General features: G+C 48.9%; 1 protein-coding gene across 2 annotated transcripts; it reads left to right on the forward strand.

Annotated features, from left to right (window-relative positions):
• The first annotated feature begins 4,670 nt into the window (after positions 1-4,670).
• Il17re (interleukin 17 receptor E) lies at positions 4,671-18,117 on the forward strand. 2 transcript variants are annotated; one of them, XM_017592700.3, is made up of 16 exons: positions 4,671-4,821; positions 5,075-5,674; positions 6,009-6,024; positions 8,943-9,040; positions 9,276-9,435; positions 9,510-9,649; positions 10,573-10,641; positions 11,405-11,471; positions 12,342-12,517; positions 12,606-12,653; positions 12,735-12,780; positions 12,879-13,033; positions 15,832-15,900; positions 16,305-16,356; positions 16,437-16,535; positions 16,906-18,117. In XM_017592700.3, the coding sequence occupies exons 2-16, from the start codon at positions 5,543-5,545 to the stop codon at positions 17,490-17,492; spliced, it is 1,914 nt and encodes a 637-aa protein (XP_017448189.1). In that variant the 5' UTR covers positions 4,671-4,821; positions 5,075-5,542; the 3' UTR covers positions 17,493-18,117. The 2 variants fall into 2 exon arrangements, with proteins under 2 accessions (XP_017448189.1, NP_001004091.1); NM_001004091.1 differs by lacking the exon at positions 4,671-4,821 and having other exon boundaries at positions 5,469-5,674.
• Positions 18,118-18,389: the final 272 nt, after the last annotated feature.

The following is an 18,389-nucleotide window of genomic DNA, read 5'->3' on the forward strand; positions in this document are numbered from 1 at the left end:
CTAGCAAAGACTCCTAGTTACGGAGCCTGACAACATCATCCTGCACTGACCATGTATCAGGCAAGGCTTTTCAGTAGTGGGATTGGGACATCAGCCACAAAACCTTCAACCTACCATCTGTCCTGCCTGCCAGGTATGTTGGGGTAGTGGTGACACAGAATAAGTTGGTCCATGAGAGGAAGCCCACGCCCGACACTGCCTGTATGTCTATGAACCAGAGGCCGGACAGCCCAGAGATCTAGGGTAGAACCAAACATGGCTGGAAGAAAAATCAGTGAGATGATTCCTAATGACGTTCTGCTACACTCAGATCCATGTCTATCCCAAGCGTCATCAGAGAGGCATCACCCAGCAACTGATGATTTGGGTGCAGATACAGAGATCCACAGCCAAACGCTAGGTGGAGCCAGGGGAAACACCACGGAAAAGGGGAGGCAGCATCGTGGGAACCAGAGGGGTCAAGGACACCACAGACTATGGCCCACAGAATCAACTAAGCAAGGTTCATGGAACTGAAGTGACAATAATGGACTCTGTGTGGGTCTTAGCTAGGTCCTCTGTATGTACTTTATGGTTGTGTAGTGTGGTGTCCTTCTGGGACTCCTAACAGTGGGAGTAGAGGGTGCCCCTGACTCTTTTATCTACTCTTGGGACCCTTTTCTTCCTGCTGGATTGCCTCATCCAGGCTTGATATGAGGGTTTGTACCTAGTCCTGTCATAACTTGTTATGCTGTAGAGGGAGTCTTTTAGGAAATGTATGGTTGTTTCACCTGTCAATAAAAATGCTGTTGGCCTATTAGCTTAGAAATTAGCAAGAAATAGGGAGGTAGAAATTCTGGTACAGAGAGAGGAATTCTGGGATAGCTCCACCTCGGCACTCCAAGGAGGACAGTGCATGAGAACTGAGCAGAGGTAACCAGCCACATGGTAGAACTCAGATTAGAATAAACAGGATATTAGGTTATGAGCTAGTTGGAGAACATGCAAAGTTTTGGCCTGGGCATTTGTAAATATATTTAAGTCTCAGAGTCCTTATTCCAGGAGCATGGGACAGGAAGAAAAACACAAGCTTACAGAAAACACCATACAAAATTGTGCCATGTTGATTTTTGAAGGGAAATGGAGGGGTGAATCTGGGGAAGTGGGGAGATGAGAGATGACTGGGAGGAGTAGAGGGAGAGGAAAGTGTGGTCAGGTGTAGCATGTAGAGAAGAATGAAGAATAATGAAGAAATACCCTTGTCAAACCAAAAAAGAAAGTCAGGTCAGAAGCCATGGGAGCCAAGGATGAGTGTTACAGACTAGAGCGCACAGGCAGGCATTAGAAACCCATGGTAGGGCTGGAGGGTTGGCTCAGTGCATCAGAGCAGAGGGCCAGGGTTTGATCCCTACTACCCACATGGTGACTCATAACAACCTATAGCCCCAGTTCCAGGCAATCGGATGTCTTCTTTTGATCTCTAAGGACACTAACCACAGACATATGGTTATATACATGTATATACACACATATACATGTAGGTAAAACATTCATATACATTAAAAAAGAATCAACCTCGGGACTGGAGAGATGGCTCAGCGGTTAAGAGCACTGACTCTTACAGAGGAATGACCCACATGACAGCTCACAACTGTCTGTAACTCCTGATAACCCTCACACAGACAGACATGCAGGCAAAACACCATTGCACGTGAAATACAAACACATCTTTAAAATATTTTTTAAAAAAATGAACCTTAAAAGTTAAAAAAGTTTCATGTGTCCAGGAACTTGCACAAGGTAGAATTGGAGGAAGGATTTTGGCACTAGGCATGACCACCTTTTCTGCTCTCTAGCTCTCACTGACTTGGCTGCAGAGGTTGGCTCTGAATAAGGCTTCTCTGTCAGCAGACTCTGTGGGTTCAAAGAGGAAGGTGAGGCCCAGAGACTACAGGCTGCCAGCCAGATGGGAGGGGGCCCCCACCCCCCGCACAAGTGCAGCTTCCTGGGCTACAGACTTTGACCTTGACCAAATCACTTTCCCTTCTGCTTCCTTATTTCTCTCCTTATGAAATTAAACAAATTATTCCCACGTATCGGCCTCGCAGGTGTTTAGAGGGATCGAGTACTACAGTTTCTTTGTGAACTGGAAGCAGATAAGCTATGTCAATGAAATGTATCATAATTGATGTTCATTTAGCTGTGGCGCGTCTGCTTCCTGATGGTCACTGCTAGGCACTGGAGAAGAACAAACGGGACTCTCCTCTTTAAACACCAGGGCCTTGTATACACTGAGCAAGTGCTTGTTAGACACAGCCCTCCTTTTACTTTCTTTTAGAAATATAATCTTATAGTTGGGAGTAGGGCTCATATCTTTAATCCCAGCACTTGGGAGGCAGAAGCAGATAGATCTCTGTGAGTCTGAAGCCAGCCTGATCTACATAGTGAGTTCCAGGACAGCCAGCTGCATTGGGAGACCCTGTCTTGGAAAACAAAGACAAAATAATAATTTCCTGAAATTATAATTGTAGTATTCTCCCCCGCTTTCCTCTCTCCAGCTCCTCCCTTACACCCACCTCTTCTCTTAAACTCATGGCCTCTTTGTATGTTTGTTTGCTGAGACAGGATTTCTTTGTGTACCTCTGGCTGTCACTGTAGACCAGGATGGCCTTGAACTCAGATCTGCCCGCTTTTGCTTCTTCTCAAGTGCTGGGACTAAAAGCATGGGCTGCTACCACCCAATGGCCTCTTTTTATTTAATTCATTCTCTGTCTGTCTGTCTGTCTGTCTGTCTGTCTGTCTCTCTCTCTCTCTCTCTCACACACACACACACACACACACACACACACACACACACACACCTTTACTTTGAGATAAGAGTCTCATTAAGTTGCCCAGACTTGTCTTGAACTCACTCTGGATCAGACAAGCATTCAATATGTGATCTCTTTGCCTTAACTTCTCAAGTACATGGGATTTCAGGCCAGAGCCACTGTCTGGAGAGTTGGACCTGTGGATAAGGGCACTTGCTCTTGCAGACAACTCAGGTCCTGTTCCAGCATCTACATGATGGCTCACAACGATCCAAAAGTCCAATTACAATGGATCTGACATCCTTTTCTGACCTCTGCAGGCAACACACACACACACACACACACACACACACACACACACACACAGCCCACAAACATACACACGGCACCCATATGCACATGCAAACAAAATGTTCATATACATATTTTTAATTAAAATTTTAATTAAAAACTCTGCTAGTCATTAGCTAGCCCCCCCCCCCCCGCCTTTATAGGGTTTCCTGTATCTAAGGCTGGTCTATTATGCTCTGTGTAGCTGAGGATGACCTTGAATGTCACCTCCCTGAATCGCAAATCAAGGACTGCAGTGCATGCTAGTCAAGCATTCTACCAGTTGAGCTACATGCCCCGGCCCCAATAAATGAAAAATTTAAAATTATATTTCTCTGTTTGCATGCTGTGACATGCGTGTAGAGGTCAGAGGACAACTCATAGGCGTTCTGGGGATCAAGCTCTGGTTATGATGCTGCCATCTTACCTTCCTGTGCCTTCTCATCTTGCTACCCTCCCCACAGATGCAAAAGTGAGAGGCGACTTTTAGGGTAACGGGAAGATTGGAGACTGCAGGTATGAGCTAAGAAGCTCCGTTGGTAGAGTGCTTGTCTAGCATGTAATCCTGGATTCAGTCTGCAGCACTGAAGAAATTGGATACAGGACTTCACACCAGTAATCTCAACACTTGGGAAGTGGAGGAGGAGGACCTGGCTTGTAAGGACATCTTTGGGCTACACAGAGAATTTGGGGCCAACCTAGGATACATGAAGCCCTGTCTTGATGGTAATAATATTGGGATGGGTGAGAAGGTTCCGTGTGTAAAGTGCTTGCTGCTTATGCATGAAGACCAGAGTTCTGATCCCAGCACCCACAATGCCAGGCCCTGGCAGAATGGACCTGTAGCTCCAGCACTGAGGACAGGAGGCAGGTGGATCCCATGAGCTCGCTGGCTCATCAACCTAGCTGAATCGGCAAGGTCCAGGTTCAGTGACAGGTTCTGTCTCAAAACAAGTTGGAAACCAATCAGGAAGACACCCTGGTGTCAGTCTCTGGCCTCCACCTGAGTCTGCATGGACAAGTACATCTGCCTGCCCATGCATAAACACACACACACACACACACACACACACACACACACACACACACACACACACACACACATTTAAAAATATTTTATTTATTTAGTGTAGTGTAGCTGTCTTCAGATACACCAGAATCTGTTACAGATGGTTGTGAGCCACCATGTGGTTGCTGGGAATTAAATTTAGGACCTCTGGAAGAGCAGTCAGTGCTCTTAACTGCTGAGCCATCTCTCCAGCCCCAAACATTTTTTTAAATTTAATTTTAAAACAGAGACAAGCAGGGCAATGGTGGTGTGTGCCTTCAGACCTAACACTACACTTGGGAGGCAGAGGTGGATCTCTGAGTTCAAGGCCAGTCTGATCTATAGAGTAAGTTCCAGAACATCCAGAACTACACAGAGAATCCCTGTCAGAGTGAGGGAGGGAGAAAGGGAGGGAGGGAGGGAGGGAGGGAGGAAGGGAGGGAGGAAGGGAGGGAGGGAGGGAGGGAGGGAGGACATGACCCAGTGGACATGCCCTGAACCTCCCTCCCAGCGTGGACGTTGCCAAGGAGAGGGCTGATGCAGGTCAAGGGCTCCATAAGCGAGAGGAAGCTGTAAGATGATGGGGAGGGTCCCCACAAAGCCTGGAGCCTTGTCAGCCTTTTTCCTGCACCGGAAACCACAGGAAACCAGGTCAGTGCGTGGGGCTGCTCCCTCTGCTCCAGAGCTCAGTTGTCAGCTCTGGGGCTCCCTGAACAAGCCATATAAGTTAGGTGGTCCTCGGAGCTGGAGACCCCTTTGACCTGGTGTCAACAACAGCTGGAAAGGGCCAGTGGGCAGAGGGAAGGCTGGGCTTTAGTGGGAAGAGAGCCAGGTGGGGAGTACAAGTGGGGGATGCAGGAGGCTTATTTGCTTTCTAATGTTTACTCATTTTTTACTTCAACAGCTGATGCAACATGAGGATGAATGCTTCATCCTCAGCATGCCATGTAGACAAATGGAGAGTAACGGTTCATGTCTCAAAGTGGAGGATGTGGAACTGCCTGTGGCAGAGTGTACTAATATGTGTATCAGATCTGCTGTATTTGGGGTATAGGAGTGGTTAAGAAATGGGTGCACCTCCATGACAATGTGCAGGTCCCTTTCCTGTTAACTCTCTGCCACACCAAAAGCCTCCTGTGACTGGAGGGCAGTAAGGCTTTCTACAGAACAAGCAAGTGTTCTTCTGTGCCCTGGCTCAGGAGAAGGAATGTGACCAAGCCTGCTGGTTAGGATCAAGGAGGAGCTTCGGGGCAGGGTGGATCTAGGGCAGGGTTAAGTGAGAGCGCCTGCTGGTACTGTGTGCTTCTCACAGCTCCAGGGCCAGGCCCTACAGGAAAGCCATGGTCTCTGCTCCCTGATCCTCCAGAAGCTCATGGGGAGCCCCAGACTGGCAGCCTTGCTCCTGTCTCAACCTCTACTGTTCATCTGCCTTGCTGTGTCTGCTCAGGTTGCCTGCCCCTGCCTGCCACGTTGGACCAGCCACTGTCTACTGGCCTTCCGTGTGGTAAGGTCCTGCTGCTAGGTGAAGGGGCACTTGCTTAGCACAGACTAGAACCCCTTCTTTCTCCTGCCTGCCCTTTCCTACCTCTGAAATCCTGTACCCTAGTGGCAACTTCAGTGAGTCCTCTATGTGGTCTTGAACGGATTGCTAAGGTTCTGGTGAGCTGAGGTCCTTGGCAGGGTGGAACCGAGAGGAAAACAGCAGAGTGGATGTACTGTGAGCTGAGGGTCTCAGAACTGGATGATTTGATGGAGAGTTCAGGAGAATGCACCTCACTCGACTCCCTTCTAATGATGTCTCTCTCCTTTCTTTTCCCTTCTGGGCCCTGTATCTTCAGGATAAGCATTTTGCTGGTAAGTCTTACTTCCTATTCTGCTCCTCTCCCCTGTACTCCCCTGTGCTCCCCTGTGCCCCCCTGTGCTCCCCTGTTCCCCCCTGTACTCCCCTGTGCTCCCCTGTGCCCCCCTCCCCCCCACTGTGCTCCAGGACCCAGTGAGTCATCCTTGGCAGTCTTGGTTACAACCCAGGGAGTAGTTGATGTCGGAAAGTTCAGGACTTGACTAGAGTCCTCAGATTCTATAAATGCTTAGGCTCTGCCTCTGACCTTGGCTTCTGAGCACTGGAGTGGGGGAGGAATAACTAGAAGATGAGGGCTGCGTTGCATCCAGGCACTGGGGAGGATAAAATGAACAACATGGCTAATCTCCAGGGACTCCACACACGTGATTTAAGGCAAGCTCCCTTGATGGATGAGCAGTCAGGCACGTGGGTCTGATAACTTTCTCAAGATCACATTCGAAAGATGCCAAAGCTTAGCCCTAAATCCAGTCAGAAGTGGGTAGGAAGGCCCTCCTTTGACCCTAAGAAACAGAGTCTCTTTTGGTTTTTGTCTTGAGACCGGGTCTCACTATTTAATGCCAAAGCCTTTAATCCTCCTGTCTCAGCCTCCTAAGCAGTGGGCTTACAGCCATGTGTCTCTGTGCCAACTTTCCTTCTCCAACACAGGAAGTTCTGCTCAAACCCCCTGCCCTACTGTCCTAGCCACAAAGCCTTGGCACTGGTCCTGCTGTTTGTGCCTGTGACATCTGGTGTCACGTTCTTCAGGTGCGAAAAGTAGCTTTGAGCCATTCTCAGTAGATGCATGAATTAGGGACAGTTAACGGGTCAATACCTGGGCTGGCACAGTGCCAGTGGTCATTTTGGAACAGGTTTTTGTCTTGTTAACCTCAACAGTGACTTAGAGCATCCTAAAATGGCACATCACACGAACGTTTAAGAGACAGCTGTACCATTGTGGAGGTGCCATTTCCACAAAGGGTACCGATCGATCCCTAAAAGTGTGTGTTCTGTGGACCTGCTATTGTTACTTTGCATCTGTAAAGTGGGGGTCATTTTACTCCGCCATTTCATTGCCTCACTAGGTGTACACTGAACACACCCTTTAAAACTAGCAGTTGATCAGGGGATACAGAGTTGGCTCGGCGACTAAGAGCACTCGATGCTCTTGCAGAAAACTTGAGCTCAGTTCTCAGTACCCATGTCAGGCAGCTCACAATTCCATCTCCAGGGAACCCGATGTTTCTGACCTCTTCAAGCATCTGCACTCATTCGCACATACCTATACACAGGCACACACACACACACATACACACACACACACACACACACACACACACACACAATATTAGACATAAAATCAGAAAACATTAGTTTAAAATTTTTTATCATTAGAAATGATGCTACCGGGGTTGGGGATTTGGCTCAGTGGTAGAGCACTTGCCTAGCAAGCGCAAGGCCCTGGGTTCGATCCCCAGCTCTGAAAAAAAGAATAGAAAAAAAAAAAAAAGAAAGAAATGATGCTACCATGCCTTTAACCCTACCTACCACTTGGGAGAGAGAGGTGAGCCAATCTGCGTGAGTTTGTGGCTAGCTTAGTCTGCAGAGTCCACAACAGCCAAGGCCGGTTACACTGAGAAACCCTGCCTCAAAAGAAAATTAAAAAAAAAAAAAAAAAGGAAAGAAATCATGCTACAGCCAGGCAATGGTGGCACAGGCCTTTAATCCAGCACTCAGGAGGCAGAGGCAGGAGGATCTCTGAGTTCAAGGTTAACCTGGTCTGTAGAGTGAGTTCCAGAACAGCCAAAGTTACACACAGAAACACAGGGGGGCAAAATCATGCTACAGTGAATACCTACCTTTGTGGGAGGTGTGTGTGTGTATCTTTTTTCTCAACTTAAGATTTTTTAAATTGTTTTATTTATTTTGAAATGTCTTATTGGGGCTGGAAAGATGGCTCGACTGTTATAGACACTTGTGCTCTTCCAGTGGGTCTAGATTGGATTCCAGGCACTCACATGGTGACTTATCTCTAACTGTATAGTTCCAGGGAGTCCAATGTCTTCTTCTGACCTCAGTAGGCACCAGGCATGAACATAGTGCACATGCACACGTGCAGACAAAACATTCATACATGTAAAATAAAATAAATAAACCTAAACATTTAAAAAGAAACAAAATACCTTGTATTTATTATTTAAAAATCTCATACATGTATACAATCTGTTTTTATCAAACCCACCCTGTCCCACAATCATATCTTTTAAAAAAAGCATTTAAGCTTTGTGCAGGAATGTTTTCCTGTGTGTATATATGTGTGTGTATATATTACATGCATGTGGTGCCCATGGAAATCACATCCCCCTGACCCTGGAGTTAGAGATGGTTGTGAGCCACCATGTGGGTACTAGGAACCAATTCTGGGTCCTCTAAGAACAGTGAGTGTTCTGAACTGCTTACTCATCTTTCCACACGTATGTATCTTTCCGCTTTTTGAGACAGAGGCTCGCTGTATAGTCCTGACTCACCTGGAACTTGCAGTGTAGACCAGGCTGGCCTCAAATTCCTGTCTCTGCCTCTTGATACAAGTATAAAACCACTCCTTCCTCTGCTTGTTCATCACTCACTGAGTCCAATCAGGCCGCCTACTGGGTATTGGCTGATCTTGCTGGCTTGACCTTGCACAGATCTTGTGCACAACCGCCATGGTGTGTCTAGAAGACTTCAGAGTATTCCTCCTCGTCTTCTGACTCCTGCATTCTTCCTATCCTCTCTTCTGTGTTCTCTGAGCCTTAATATTTTTTTCCGCCACCAAAGAAGCTCGATGTCATTGCACTCCAAGATTTATAATGACTTTCTATCCAATATTGGATCAAGTCTCAGGTAAGACAGAGGCCATGAATACCTAGATACAAAGTGTGTCTCCCTCCTGTAGGCCTTCAGTGTGGCTGGTTCCCTCTCTTGGTGAGGAAATCTAAAAGTTCTCATGAATTTGAAGTCTGTTGGAGGCACTGGACACCATCACCCTTCCAGGTATGCTGTAGTTTATGGCTCTACCCAATGGTTCCAACCCCTTTCTTTTTTTTTTGCCCCTTACTTTGTTCTCCAGCTACAAAAGGGAGTTTGAAAATGTAAACATTACACAGTAAGGGAAACTGAGGCCAAAAGAACTTGAGAAATTTGCCTGCGGTCTCTCAAGTTCCAAGGCAGAACTAGAAGGCAGACTTCCTGGCTCCTGTATTAACACCACTTCATTCTCCACTTGCAGAGGAAGCTACTAGGTAGCCCTTCCTTGTCTCAGGAGAGCCATCGAATTTCCACCCACTTCCTAGCCATCTCCCACAGAGGCCTACGTACCAAAAGGACCCAGCCTTCAGCTGCAGAAGGGATAGAACATCTCCCTGGAGCAGGTTCACAAAAGCATGGAGGTAGGTATGATGGGTGACAGGATATGGTTTCAGCCTTACCTGAACCAGGGTCACCAAGTCTTCTTTCTCCCTAGGACCTGAATTCTCCTTTGATTTGCTGCCTGAGGTACAGGCTATTCGGGTGACTATTCCTCCAGGCCCAGAGGCCAACGTACGCCTTTGTTACCAGTGGGCACTGGAATGTGAGGACATGAGTAGTCCTTTTGATACCCAGGTATGTAGTGCCATGTCCTGTAAAGAGACAGATCGCACATTTCCTGAGCAGAGAGACGGACAATTCCTGAGCAAATGGAGGAGACTAAGGCCTGGATAGAGAAAGTAATTACTCAAAACTTATAAAATGAGGTATTAAGACTTTAATTTGACTAGACAGAAAAGGTGTGGGCTATGTTACTTGAGAAGAGAGACCAGAAAGGAATGAATGGTACATACTCCCATGGTAGAGTGCTTGTCTACCATGCATGATCTCTGGCATTGTGCAAATGGGGTGGGAGATAGAAGTAGGAGGATCAGGAGTTCAAGGTTATCCTTGGAGATACAATGAGTCTGAGGTCAGCTTGGGATACATGAGCCCCTGCCTTGAGAAAAACAACAGCAAAAACATTGTTATTTCCTTGAAATGTTGTTCCCCTGATAATTTGACAAAATGGTCACCTGTGTCTTGGCGCTCTTCTCTTGTCTAGCCCTCAGAAAATTATATCCCCTAATCTCCCAAGCCAGGTCCTGCAGCCCACTTCACCTCCAATCATCACAGATGCCCCTGTGCATAGTTAGGCATCACACGCAAAGACTGAAGCTATGTTCTGGAGTATTCAACTCTGTTCATGTCTACAGTGGCTGTACCTTCTAACTTCAAGGTGATGTTAGCCTTGGTAGAGGTGATGCTTGTAACACCCTACATGGCGTACAACTGCTGCTCAGAACTACGTATTCCTTCCCCTCCCCCTACTCCTCCTTAAATACCTCAAGCAAATGGCCAGAGTCTAGAACCAAGAGCCCATGAAAAAGAAGTAAGCGTGATAAAGTAGGGAAATAAGGTATATTGTCTGAGGACTTAGCTTCCTCCTACTTTGTCTACAATACCCATGCCTTGTCTTAGATGCCTCTTTTTCTATTCCTTTGTGGTTTTACCAACAGAAAATTGTGTCTGGGGGCCACACTGTAGACCTGCCTTATGAATTCCTTCTGCCTTGCATGTGCATAGAGGTGAGAAGAAGGAGATTTGGGTTAACCATTGCTCCTTGCCTAGCCAATCTCCAGTAAATCAATTTATAAAGGACTCGGGGTGGACGGAGAGATACAACGGGCCCCACAGCACTAAAGAGAAACTCCAAAAGGACAAGGGATGCTTAGGAAACTGGTGCTGCTTGGCTGTGAGGGTCCTAGGCAGTTCCACCTCAGCCCTACCTGGATGTTCTTGAGAACCAAGGTTGTGCATTCCTCTCAAAGCCATGCCCTCTCTAGCCCTCCATTGTAGCCCTCCATCTCTCCTTGTAAGTCTTAAGATAAAGATGTTTTGGGCATCATTAGGGGAAGAGGAATACTGAGAGAAGGATAGAGTCCCTTGGGTACCCAGGTATGTGGTGCCTTGCCCTGTAAAGAGACAGATCACACAATTCCTGAGCACAATTCCAGTGGGGTCAGAGATGACAGCAGGTGGATTCCCTGAGAACGAGGAATAACACAGGGCCCTGGAGAAAGCCCACGATGAGGGCCAGGGAAGCTGGAAATTGGGGGATGCGGCCCTGAGGAGTTTCCTGTTGCTGGGAATAGTTCTCTGTGGAGACCAGAGGAGACTGCCTTATTGGCCACTCTTTCCTATGCTCTTGAGCCCTAACCCCTTCCCTTACTACACAGGGCTCCCTGATTAGTGTCTAAGCTCAGGGTACTTCACCGTAGTGAGCTAGGGCCAGAACTAATGATGCTGGAAAAGACATTTTCTTGATGCTCTCTACGTTTGTTTCCCCAGGCCTCCTACCTGCAGGAGGACACTGTGAGGCACAAAAAGTGTCCCTTCCGGAGCTGGCCTGAAGCTTGTGAGTGCTGTATTAATCCTGATTCTCATCCATTCTCTCCTCTCTCCCTTCCTCCCTCCCTCCCCCACCCTGTGTGAGTGTGCGTGTGTATGTGAGAGAGAGAGAGAGAGAGAGACAGAGATAGAGAGACAGACAGACAGAGAGACAGACAGACAGACAGAGACAAAGACAGAGACCAGACTGCATGAGCGCATTTCTTTTGGGAGGGCAGGGCGAGCAGCGTCTAGCCATCAACCTGCAGAAGAACTCCCTAAGTGCCCAGTGGAGGAGGGTCACCCAGGGAGTGGTGTGTAAGAGGACCAACTACAGACCTAGGCTCACTTCCCAGCTCTGCCATGGGTTATCCCCAGATCGCCTCCATCCCCGCCACCCTTCCTTCATCAGTAAAATCCCAAACTGTTGACTTGAGGGAACTATTCTACAGGAAAGTGGCTGGTGTTGTCTAGAATGCTGTGTGCACAGTGCTGACCTCAGGAGGGAAAGATACTCAGATACAAGTAACGCAAAGCTAGACACTGCTGTGAGCAGAGAGGCTCTCAGAGGCGCCCACACCTGAGCTGAGCTCAGAAAATGGACAGGCTTTAGAAAGAAGAGTCAGGAAAGAGGCATTTAGAATCTGGGAGGAGCCTGCACAGAATTTGAGCATGGGGAGTAGTTTTGAGTAGTTTGGAGACCCGGGATGGAAGATAAAGGCAAGAAGGCTGGGTAGAAAGGTGGGTAGGGAGAGTGAGGGCTTGATCAGCTGCCAAGCACCGGTGAGCAGGAATTGTCCTGGAATTTTGGTATTTTTTCCTGGTGCCCTGGAGTGGGGGTGGGGAGATGGGGCTACAGCTGGGCTATGGCCTCATCCTTGGACCTGCCACCTTCCAGATGGCTCCGACTTCTGGAAGTCAATACGCTTCACTGACTACAGCCAGCACAGTCAGATGGTCATGGCTCTGACACTCCGCTGCCCACTGAAACTGGAGGCCTCTCTCTGCTGGAGGCAGGACCCAGTCACGCCCTGCAAAATCCTTCCCAATGCCACAGCAAAGGAGTCAGAAGGAGTAAGGGCAGCCACCTCCCTCCAGGACTGAGGTGGGAGGATCGGGGCCCAGGGACCTTCTCCCTGACTAACTCCCATCTCCCCAACAGTGGTATATCCTGGAGAATGTGGACTTGCACCCCCAGCTCTGCTTTAAGGTACAACCGTGGGCAGGGGGCTGGCAGTGGGAGGAGGGATGGGACTGAATCCTTCTGACCTGCCATGTCTGTGTTTCTCAGTTTTCTTTTGAAAACAGTAGCCATGTTGAATGTCCCCACCAGAGTGGTGAGTCAATAAGGAATTCCTTCTCCCACATCTCAGCCCTACTCGCCTGTGACCCTCAGGTCCAGAACAACCCAGCTCTGATTACCTCCCACAAACAGGCTCTCTCCCATCCTGGACTGTGAGCATGGATACCCAGGCCCAACAGCTGATTCTTCACTTTTCGACGAGGACATATGCTACCTTCAGTGCTGCCTGGAGTAACCCAGGTTTGGGGCTGGATAGCTCCATGACTCCTGTGTACAGCATCAGTCAGGTATGGCCTAGCTAGGGTTTGTTTCCTGCCAGGTTCTCTTGACCAATGCATATCCCTGACCTCCTTGTTATTTCAGTGAGGCAGATCCTGCATGGGTGGAGGTATTCTGTTTTCTGTCATAGATTATTTTCTTGATCAGCCTTGGATTACTGGCCCTCTGTTGATCTGTGGGGTCCTTCATGAGGGAGTTCCTAACCCTTTCAGTGCCTCAGTTTACAGAGAGAATAGCATCCAGATGCTGGCACTCCCTCCTGCAGCTACTCCAACCCACCGAAGCCACTGTGTGTGTGTGATGTATGCATATGCATGTGTAGGTGTGCAAAGAAGAGACCAGAGGTCTCATTCCTACCTTCATCCATTTCTATTCTTTAGTCTGAGACAAGGTCTCTCACTGAACCTGCAGCTTGCTGTTTTCAGGTAGGTTGGCAGTCCAGTGAAGTCCTGGGTGTCACCTGTCTCTGGCCCGCAAGGCTGGGGTTGCATGAATATATAGCCATGCCTGGCTTCCCCTGCCTCCCAACAGGGTTTCTTTTTGCAGCCCTAGGTGTCCTGGAACTCAATCTGTAAACTCTGAGATCCTCCTGCCTCTGCCTCTCAAGTGCTGCGATTAAAGGTGTGAACTACCACCACCACCACCACCATCACCACCACCACCCAGCTCTTTTTTTTAAAACTCTGGATGCTTAGGATTTAAATCCAAGTGCTCATGTTTGCATAGAAAATGCACCCACGGAGTCAGTTCCTCAGCCCTACGTTGTATAGTGAGGCTACCCCTCACCCCAGCTGTCCTCTCCCAGGGTTCATGACTCTATAAGAAGAAGTTCACTGGCTCTCTAGAGGCCTCTAGAAGCTGAAGGACTCACTGTACTCACTGAACAGTACTCACTGTACAGTACTCACTGAACAGTACTCACTGTACAGTACTCACTGAACAGTACTCACTGTACAGTACTCACTGAACAGTACTCACTGTACAGTACTCACTGAACAGTACTCACTGAACAGTACTCACTGAACAGTACTCACTGTACAGTACTCACTGAACAGTACTCACTGTACAGTACTCACTGAACAGTACTCACTGTACAGTACTCACTGAACAGTACTCACTGAACAGTACTCACTGAACAGTACTCACTGTACAGTACTCACTGAACAGTACTCACTGTACAGTACTCACTGAACAGTACTCACTGTACAGTACTCACTGAACAGTACTCACTGTACAGTACTCACTGAACAGTACTCACTGTACAGTACTCACTGAACAGTACTCACTGTACAGTACTCACTGAACAGTACTCACTGTACAGTACTCACTGAACAGTACTCACTGAACAGTACTCACTGAACAGTACTCACTGTACAGTACTCACTGAACAGTACTCACTGTACAGTACTCACTGAACAGTACTGCACTGGTGCAGCTCCATCATGTGGGCTAAGAATAGGTTGCCTCGCTGACTTTGTTCTGTGTATCTGATTTAAAAACCACAATCAGATTTACTCACAAAACCACAGCAATAAGCTGACCAAGCATGCTGTGCTCTCTGCACACAGAGCTCTCTCAAAGGCCCCCTTGCAGCTAGATCATTGCTTTGAGCCCCGGGGGCTCCCAAACAGACAGAGGATAGCAAACACTTATGATCTGAGTTTCTACTGGCTTGACAGTTGCCTTGAAACTGGAGTCAACACGCGAGGGATGCAGAGTAGAGGAAGGTGGTGCTCCTGAAGGGTGGGGTTGACTGGTCAACCTTGTAACTAACTTGTGGAGCACAGAGTGGAGCCACATCTCCTCTGTAGACACACAGCAACCAGTTCTCTCTGGTTCAGTACACATTTCCTGAGCACCTACTCTGCTTACCCTGTACTATGCACTAGGAGATATAGGAAGAACACACAGAACAGGCTTTGGCCTCCTCTAATATATGTGTGTGTATATCTATATAATATATGTATGTTATAATGTAATTACACACATAACAATTATATATTTATCAGTTTATTAAAGAACCCATATGCATATTTCCATTTAATGCTCCCAGTAACCTACTAAAGATAATTGCTCCCCATCTGCAAATAAAGATCTGAGGCTGGGGAGGGAGAAGATATTATTCAAATCCACAGAAAGGTCACAAACCGAGAACTAGAAAAGCAATAGTCAAGCCTCAAGCTAGCCTGCAGCCTCCATAGCCTTTTCTTCCCAGTGGACAAGATGCCTCTTCAGCTGTGTAGGGGGTGAAGAGCTGGCCACATGGTCATGTCTCTCTCTCTCTCTCTCTCTCTCTCTCTCTCTCTCTCTCTCTCTCCCTCCCTCCCTCCCTCCCTCCTTCCCTCCTTCCCTTCCTCCCCATCCCTCTCTCCCCCTCCCTTCCCCTCTTTCTCCCTCCCTCTCTCTCCCTCCTTCCCTCTCCCCTCTCTCTGCTTCTCTCTCTCTCATCTCTCTCTCTCATCTCTCTCTCATCTCTCTCTCCCTCCCTCACTTTCTTCCTTCCCTCCCTCCCCCTCCCTCTCCCCCTCTCCCTTCCTCCCTCCCTCCCTCTCTCTCTCCCTCCCTCTCCTCTCTCTCTCTCTCTCTCTCTCTCTCTCTCTCTCTCTCTGTGAGTGTGTATGTGTGTGAGAGAGATATGTTAACTCAGCCACAACAGCTAATATCTGGAGAAGATCAGTGGTCGTTGGTGGCTGGGGAAGTTTTCTGGAGGTGTCACTGGGACCTTTAACTAGTTGGGATGGAGGTGGGTGAGACACCATCAGACTTGCATGTGTGGGGACAACTATTCTACTCTTTGTCCCTACAGACCCAGGGCTCAGTTCCAGTGACACTGAACCTCATTATTCCCTTCTTGAGGCAGGGGAGCTGCATCCTGGTAAGAAATGGTACCCTTATTCCTTACAGATCCCCTAGCACAGAGTCCATTAAAGTGTTCGGTTTGGCCAAGTGTTTTAAACGGGACTTGGCTGTCACTAGTTATAGGCTATCTTAAAAAACAAAACAAACAAAACACTTACATTTTGCCTTCCCACTAAAAATGAGAAAACCTGGTATTGCATGTCACAATGAGGTATAATGACAAGGCCTAGCACTCATTGGTGGCTATTTTGGCTGGTCTATGCTCTCCAGCCCAGACCAGAGATGGGAGCACATGTGGTCTCACTGGCGTTTGTACTAGACACACAACTAGAGCTGGAGGAATTCCCAAGCCAGTGGGACTCCTTCCCTGGGAGAGAGGGGGTAATCTAGCTCATATGAGTGGGGTCCCTGTGTCCTCAGGTGTGGAGGTCAGATGTCCAGTTTGCCTGGAAGCACCTCTTGTGTCCTGATGGTGAGTTCTTGGGTGAGAGGAGAGAGGGAAGGAGCTCGGGCACTCAAGAGATGGCTTGCCTTCACCTGTGCTCGATTCAGTCTCCCATAGACACCTCGGGCTCTTGATCCTGGCACTGCTGGGTCTCACCACTCTACTGGGTGTAGTTCTGGTCCTCTTCTGCCGGCGCCTACTGCCAGGTAAACTCACCTTTGGTCCTGAGAATTTCCCAGTACTTTTTGACCAAGAGAGGGCCAAAGCACAGGCTGCTATTCTTGGCCCCCTAGTGGGAAGGAGTGGTTACGGCAGGGCAAAGGGCTGTGGGTGCAGTTCCTATCTGTACCACCACCCAGCTGCCAGAGGCGGTTTACTGTGTATGAGAAGCTTCACGTTTTCCTCTTTAGCCTATAAGCAACAAATAGCTTAGCAGTTTGGGCGACTGACTCCCAGAACGGATAAAGGACACATGCATGAAGGGCCCCTAGGGGAGGAGGGCTGGGCTGACTGTCCTCACCCTCACCCCCGTCCCCAGACTCCCCTCACTCTACTCAGCTGTTATTTGGTCCCCAGGCCCCGGTCGAACAAGGCCAGTTTTACTCCTACACGCAGCGGACTCAGAGGCACAGCGACGCCTGGTGGGAGCTTTGGCCGAACTGCTGCGGACCGCGCTGGGTGGTGGACGCGACGTGATCGTGGATCTCTGGGAAGGGACGCACGTGGCTCGCATTGGACCACTGCCATGGCTCTGGGCAGCACGGGAACGCGTGGCACGGGAGCAGGGCACTGTGTTGCTCCTTTGGAGCTGTGCGGGCCCCAGCACTGCCTGCAGCGGCGACCCGCAGACTGCATCCCTTCGCACCTTGTCGTGCGCTGCTCCACGCCAGCTGCTGCTCGCCTACTTCAGTCGCCTCTGTGCCAAAGGTGACATTCCCGGGCCGCTGCGCGCTCTACCGCGCTACCGCCTGCTTCGTGATCTGCCACGCCTACTGAGAGCGCTGGATGCTCGACCTGCCACCCTAGCCACTAGCTGGAGTCACCTTGGAGCTAAGGAGTGTTTGAAAAGTCGCCTGGAGCTGTGTCACCTGCTGGAACTCGAGGCTGCCAAAGACGACTACCACGGTTCAACCAATAGTCCTTGTGGCTTCAGTTGTCTGTAGCTACAGCCTGTGTAGCAACAGCAGTAACTCCAGAACGAGGCCGCAAACATGTACTCTTTGGGGGTGCTTCTTGTCCCCCCAAACCGTGAGACTCATCCTAGGACCCACACTTGACCAGCCTCCCTCTCACATTTGCTCCTTCTCAGAGTCCCTGAGAGAAAGTTGGGCTTTCCTGATAGGTCCTCGGCCCATTCTGAGGAGGAGGGGAGATTTTCCCAATTCTTCTCACAACTGCAAAAAGACAACCGATTGCTTGGTGTACTCTAGTCCCGGCTGGAGAGCTAGACCAGGGTTGGAAAGCAGGGCCTACGTGTCAAGCTCGTGAAGAGTGTTCTGCTTGGCAGAGTTGAGAGAACCCCCAGCCCCCACCCTGTAAGCCAGGGGTCCCTCGCCATTTCCTGGAGAAAGGCCCAACCCAGAAGTAGTTTGATTTGTTTGTTTGTTTGTTTGTTTGTTTGAGACTGAATCTCACTGTGTAGCCCTTGATGGCCTGGAACAAAGAGATCTATCTACCTGCCTCTGCCTCCTGAGTGCTGGGATTCGAGGCCTACTTCACCACAATTGGTGAGAGGGGTTTGTGTCGTCCAGAAAGATGAATAAAAGCAAGCATAGGAGACACGTTAAAGAACAGTGTGCTGCTCTTGTGTGCCTGGGCCTGTCAGGAAGCTTGCCCTAGGCTTGTTCTAGAACACTTCACCAGCCCAAGGCCTTTCATTCATACTGTCCTCTGTGGCCTCATTCCCACAGGCATTGCCTGTGAAGGGCAAGGAGGACCCAGTGCCTCCTGGATCCTCTCCTCCCTATGATTCTTCCAAGAGCAAAGGAAAACCTGAACCTCAGTTAGGCAGCACGTCCTTCCCCACCCTTCCAATCCCAGCAATGGAACAGCAGAACCTC

This window comes from Rattus norvegicus, chromosome 4 (genome assembly GCF_036323735.1).
Source record: "Rattus norvegicus strain BN/NHsdMcwi chromosome 4, GRCr8, whole genome shotgun sequence".
In the NCBI taxonomy this organism is placed as follows: Eukaryota; Metazoa; Chordata; class Mammalia; order Rodentia; family Muridae; genus Rattus; species Rattus norvegicus.